The sequence below is a fragment of the Onychostoma macrolepis genome, chromosome 22 (genome assembly GCF_012432095.1).
Source record: "Onychostoma macrolepis isolate SWU-2019 chromosome 22, ASM1243209v1, whole genome shotgun sequence".
NCBI classification, from domain to species: domain Eukaryota; kingdom Metazoa; phylum Chordata; class Actinopteri; order Cypriniformes; family Cyprinidae; genus Onychostoma; species Onychostoma macrolepis.
The window spans coordinates 17,833,974-17,839,955 of record NC_081176.1 but is presented as its reverse complement, the minus strand read 5'-3'; the positions used below and the strand labels follow the sequence as shown (position 1 = coordinate 17,839,955).

At 36.2% G+C, this 5,982-nt stretch overlaps 1 protein-coding gene across 1 annotated transcript; it reads right to left on the bottom strand.

Annotated features, from left to right (window-relative positions):
* Positions 1 to 668: 668 nt before the first annotated feature.
* lpla (lipoprotein lipase a) lies at positions 669 to 5,982 on the bottom strand. The gene is made up of 10 exons (XM_058761340.1): positions 5,708 to 5,982; positions 4,577 to 4,764; positions 4,313 to 4,492; positions 4,099 to 4,210; positions 3,765 to 3,998; positions 3,439 to 3,681; positions 3,156 to 3,276; positions 2,771 to 2,950; positions 2,461 to 2,568; positions 669 to 2,328 (listed from the first exon to the last, which is right to left on the bottom strand). Exons 1-10 carry the CDS (start codon positions 5,811 to 5,813, stop codon positions 2,277 to 2,279), a joined length of 1,524 nt encoding a protein of 507 aa, XP_058617323.1. The 5' UTR covers positions 5,814 to 5,982; the 3' UTR covers positions 669 to 2,276.

Here is a 5,982-nt window from a genome sequence, read left to right as displayed (position 1 = left end):
CTTTGCATCCATTGTGTCTTAGTCATAACACTCAGACCCTGCCAAAACTCTCAGTGACACCTGCACTGTGGTCATTCCTTCCATTTGTTATAACAAGGACCAGGCACCAGAATTGCTGGTTTCATGAACAAAAACATAACTAATAATCTGTCACATGCTCTTTAGCAGACGGAAACCCTTCTAGAAATCATTGTCCACCATACAAGTACTCAGAGGAGCTTGAATATGATTTCTAAGAAGTATTAGAAAGTGATAAATCAGTCTTCATTTAAATCTCTGTATCTAACTTTTTTATTCCTTAATGTGATAAACTGGCAGAAGTAGGGTATATTCCCAATATAATTAATGCTGAAATTTCACAACAGTCTCTTGCAGAAGGTTCTGATGAAAGTATCGGAATGTTGTATTTTCATTCCAAGAACTTGTTCTTCCACGAAAAAAGGGGAGGGGATCTTGAAAAACAAGCTCCTTGTGTTTTGATTCAAGGTTACTGCACGTGAGTCGCTCTCCCATTAAACAATGTGAGTCAGTTCACCCTTTGTTTGTTTGTTTGTTTGTTTGTTTGTTTTTGTTTTGTTACAACACACATTGTTATTTGAATGGATGAAGCTCCATTCATATAACATCTTATTTGAATAGAGCTAATGTGAACAAACTATGACTGGTGGTTGTTTTATTAGTTTTTATTAGATTAGATTAAAATATATATATTTAAACAACACATTCTAAAAAGATTAAGGCCCAGCCAGATACATCAAGATTTCTGTTTGTGCTGTGAAATTTGCAGCCAATTTCAAAATAGTTTCAATTTGTTTAAGCCCTGAAATATCAAAAACATTCCTAGAGGATTTAAAAATGAAATTAAACAAATTAAATGCAGACATATCATTTGCACATAAAATGAAGATTTTACTTAAAAATGCAAAGCGCTCACATACAGTAACATAATGTTTATTAAAATGACATCATACAGTGCACGGCATATCGATTAATATGATCACAACTGATCATTTATTTTCCTTCCAGTGACTTCAATCAGTCAATGTTTGTTTATAAAAATAGAGAGGCTACATAATTCAAAAGAAAAGGCAAGAGCACTTCAGAAACATGGAATACATATATTATGTGCTTAATATACAAATATATACATTTAATAAATAGGAAAAAGGAACAGTTTTGGTGTATTTGTGGCTATTATGCGTCAACCCTGTCAGGCCTGGACAACTGTCAACATTTTTTAGATCAAATGCATCTTGTTTTACTTCTTGGCTGGCTTATGCATAAACTAAAGTCATTTCTTGCCTCATTACTTCCTCAAAATGCAGACGAAACAATCTTTGAGTTGCTTTTTGAGGGTGACGAGAAACAAAACAAAAGTGGCAGAATCTTTGGTGATTTTTCTTTTTTACCAAACAAAACTAAAATTGAAAGAAGTGACAAAAAACACAACAAAATTGAATCAGCAGAATCGTTTGTTGATTTTGCTCTTTTACCAAACAATACTGAATCAAAGGGAGGCAAAGCCTTTAAAGTGACCTGTGCCAGACACAATAACCCAAGAAATGAAAGAAAGGTAGACATTTGAAGAGCTGTTTGCAAGTGTATATATAATGACAATTACAAATATTTACAGTAATAATTTCATCTAGATTCAGCAGAGAAAGTATTTGGTCCCATTTTTTTGTTAAAGCAATTCAGACTGATTTTTGGGTTGCAACAGATAAATCTAAAAGTTCTGCTTTCGGAACTGAAGCTAAGAGGATTAGCATAGTTAGAAAACTGCTTTGGAACAACCAAACAAACGGCTTAGTAACCTAGTTACTAAGTGAAATTTTAAGAGTAACACTGATAAACCAAATAAACCATAACATGTTTCGAGTGGCATCTTTCTTCAAAAGAAGAGTCTCTTTGGTGGACAACTAGCCAATCATTTTAACTAAGTGCAAGTCATTTTTAGGTAGACTTGAACTGATTACTTGTATAAATATGTTGCATGGAGACTTGATCATTTTTATGGATTAAAGACACAGGAAAGATTGTCTAGCCAGATCTCAGATGACCTGTAATGTGTCTTGAGTGGTATCCAAAGTGATTGTTTTAAAACTGCACAGCAGCAACATTTTCAAGATGTGGTTTCTTGCAGGATGTGTTTCTGGATTTGCGTGGGGTGAAGGTTACTAGTCCGAATATTCGGGAGAGGTTAGTCTCTACCGTTCCAGTTTTCCCTGGCAGATTCCGTGCCAGATCCCAGCAGAGGTGGATTTTGACGTGTGTCTTTACTCGGTGCTCTGTTTGAACGAACTTCCGTGCATCTTCAACTTGTGCAATCTGCCAGTATAAAGTGCAAAGGGTTTAGTCAAACAAAACTCACCACAACAAAAAAAACAGGAACATAATAAATGAGGGGGGAAGGTCACATTTATGGAGCCGTGTCAGCAGACTGGGCAAATAGAAATTTACCTCTGGTTTTTGCGGCTTGACTGGGCTTCTTTGTCTTTCACAAAGACGGCGGCCTCACCTCCACGGGAAAGGTAGGAAAATTCACCTTCTTTGGCACTGAAGATTATCCTAGATCAAAAACAAACACATATACATTTAAAATTTTGCACAAGTATTAAAGGTATAAAATAAAAAATAAAAATGTAATGCAATAAAAATGCACAACAATAGTAATAAAGATAAAACTGTGTATTCATTATGGCCAAATAATATATAATACATAAAATTATATAAAAATTTTTAAGTTGTCAAAATATGTCTCTCTGCATACTTAGACTGTCTTTCTCCTGATTTAATGCGTAGTTTGCGAATGTGGAAGGTATCAGGGTTCCACCATGGCCAGCCGATGAGGGTGTCTTTCTCCCAGAGAAGTTTTACCATCAGCAGCTCTCCGATGTCTGTGTCCGTGGTCAGCAGGAAAGACACGGTGCTGTTTGTGTTCAAAGCAGTCCTGTGGAATCAAAAACCTCTATCACTTTCTCTGTTATCTCAGTTCAGGACGGAGTTTAAAATAGTTGCACGGCCTGTTTTTTGGTACCATAAAAATCAAGTCCAAGATCTTTCTTGGTAAACATCTTAACATTGCATTTGTAGTTCATTTAGAACTTGTGTGAACTAAGTCCTGACATATCAATCAGGAAATGCTGCTAACTTACATAACGTAGGGGATATTTTCCTTCTCGCCATGGATTCCGTACAATGAGATCTTCATGGGCTGATCAGTGTAGCTTAATTTTGTCATGCTGAAGAAGTGGATCTTTACTTGATAATGGAAAACTGTGGAAAGATGGTTATATTTAGAGAGGATGCTTAATATAAAATAAAAATCATCTAAAAAAAAAAAAAAAAATATATATATATATATATATATATATATATATATATATATATACATTATTTATTTGTTTAATTCATTTCATAAATTTTGGTGCTCCTGACCTTTATATGGCATCACATCTCTGGTCTTCATGTACATCTTGCTGCTTCTGCGTGTGCGAATTTTGTTGACTCCGTAGCCCACCTTGTTGCAGCGGTTTTTGCGGCAGCTGAGGCACATGCCCTTGTTGAAGCTGTCTTTGGAGCTACAGTGATAAGCCATGCTTTCTTGCTCCTGGTTCACTAGCGAGTCAATGAACAGGTGAATGGAGCGCTCGTGGGAGCACTTCACGATCTGATCCATATCTGTGGAGAACCAAGAAAAACCTTAAAGCTTGTATTTGTGATTTGAAATCTAAGAACGTCTGAGGAGGACAATGGGAACGTACTTCTTAAACCAGTGGTGGCCACCATCAACACAGTGTTCTGGAGGCCACAGCCGGGTTGGAAGGTTCCTCCATTGGGGTAGATGTCAATGTGGCCCACTGGCCTCTGAATCCCAATGCTGCGATCTGGAGAACCGCGAGTATTGGTGTGAAGAACGTCCACGAAAAGGGCATCATCGGGGGAAAGAGTGCTTTGGGCATCTGCGTACTCAAAACTAGGGCCAGCAGGATCCATGCCTGAAGATCCAATAAGATTGGTTCATTTTAATAGTTGTTCGATGCATTTTTAAGCGTGAATTAGAAAATTGACACCCTAAGAAACAACATCACAACACACCTGTGATTCTGTTAACTTTATGTTTGGTGAGAAGACCAGCGATTCCTGCGACATGAGCACCAAGACTGTAGCCCAAAAAATGCAGCTTCTCCCAAGGATAGTCAATCTCAGCCTGGATGAAGAAAAAAGAAATATGAAGTTTACTGCATAAAACAAACTATTTCTTCGTCAGATGCACTTCACCTTGATGTAGAACAAACCATCTCCGACATACCTGCAACCAGTTGACAAACTTGGCCACGTCCCTCCCCACTAGTTTGGTGTAGGCGGCAGATGTAGGGTAGTGTTGTTGCGCGCGGGACAACCAGTCTACTACAATCACATTGGCCGTTGGCACTCGATCATACAGGGCTGTTACCAGTTTGGGAACCCAGCTTTCAAACATACCCGTGACCTGAGATGAAATCATTGGCGTCATGGTTTGGAATGCTTTGCACATTCACTCAATGTTGTCAACAAGTGTAGTAGAAACACTCACCGTCCATCCGTGAATAACTATGAAAGTCTTGGTGTCTAGATTGAAGTTACATTCTTTGATGGTTTCGGGTTGACCTGGAACTATGTAGCACAGATCTTCTTCGGGTTCTTCGCTGGTCCTGAAGGAAAACTTGGACTCAATGTCACTGAAGTCCGTCATCCATTCTGTGGCATTTTCCAAAATGTTATCTGTCAAAATCCAGAACAACAATGAGTTTTAACAGCGCTGCTAGTTTTAAGTGCTGCTTACATTATATGCTTTTTACTTGTAAGCTGCTTATAAACAATTTTAATTATTGAAGTTGTAAAGAAGCTTATCTTGCATGTGCTTATACTTTCCCCTTATTTTGTATATGAGGAATTATTTCCAAATGGCAAGCTTGGATCCTTTCCCAGTGCTTGCCTGACTATACATTAAAAAAAAGGGTTTTCTATAAGTCCTTCAATAGGTGTTCATAACTGACTGGTCTAGCATGTCAGATACATGTAAACGAAGTGATAATTGATAATTGATAAAATGATAATTACTGTGTCGTATAAGTTAAAGTCAAATTTGACCATTTTTTAAGATACTATTAAGTTTAATAGATAATGTTTACAAATCATCAAGCTTGGAAGATATTTTAAAAGGTAAAAGTTGATGAAAATGACCATAACAAGACAAAAAAAATAAAAGCGCCATATAATAATAAATGCTACTTAAAAAATACAAAAGATTAATAAAAACAAGAAAATTACTTTTTTTAACAGAAATGTTTTTTGCACCACCAAACATGGTCTTCTAAGACATAAAATAATAATACAGTATATAAAATAACATATAATTGTATAAATAAAAAAATTGCACCATCCAACATTATCTTCTGAGACATAATTTATAAATATAAAAGTATAAATCTATATAAAGACAATGCATAAAGGTATAAAATTAAAATTCAGTAAAATGCACTAAAATAAAGTCATGCCTCCAACATAACTTATACGGTCATACCGGTGCAATATAAGATCGTTTTATGATATTTCTCACTTATATTTACTATTCGACTCCCAGTTATGCACCATAAACGTGAAACTGTAACTTTATAAACAACTTTCATTCTATGATTTTATAAACAAATAAACTTATACTTACTAAAAGTGGTAAATTCAATCGCTGGCTCAGTCGTAGTTGCTAAACCCGAGGAAATGTAGACCAAATACATCCAAGATATAAAACAAGCGCTGCTTACTCTCCCCATAATAATATATTTATAATGCTCACGGATGCAACAACTTATTAAACTGAGTGTAAAAGCCGTTGAGATCCGGGTATTTACAGCGTTACAGCAGGTTAATATTCCAGTTGGGGGGTAGCAGCTGCTTTAGATGTCTTGTGTCCAGAGTTTCTCTCAAGAGTTTAAATCAGTA

Excerpts from the sequence above, each read along its gene's own strand:
- lpla (XM_058761340.1), bottom strand. The coding sequence starts at position 5,813 with ATGGGGAGAGTAAGCAGCGCTTGTTTTATATCTTGGATGTATTTGGTC. Across the intron at positions 4,765-5,707 it reads GATTGAATTTACCACTTTTA|ATAACATTTTGGAAAATGCC; the intron begins GTAAGTATAAGT and ends GGATTTTGACAG. Across the intron at positions 3,277-3,438 it reads AGATGTGATGCCATATAAAG|TTTTCCATTATCAAGTAAAG; the intron begins GTCAGGAGCACC and ends ATCTTTCCACAG.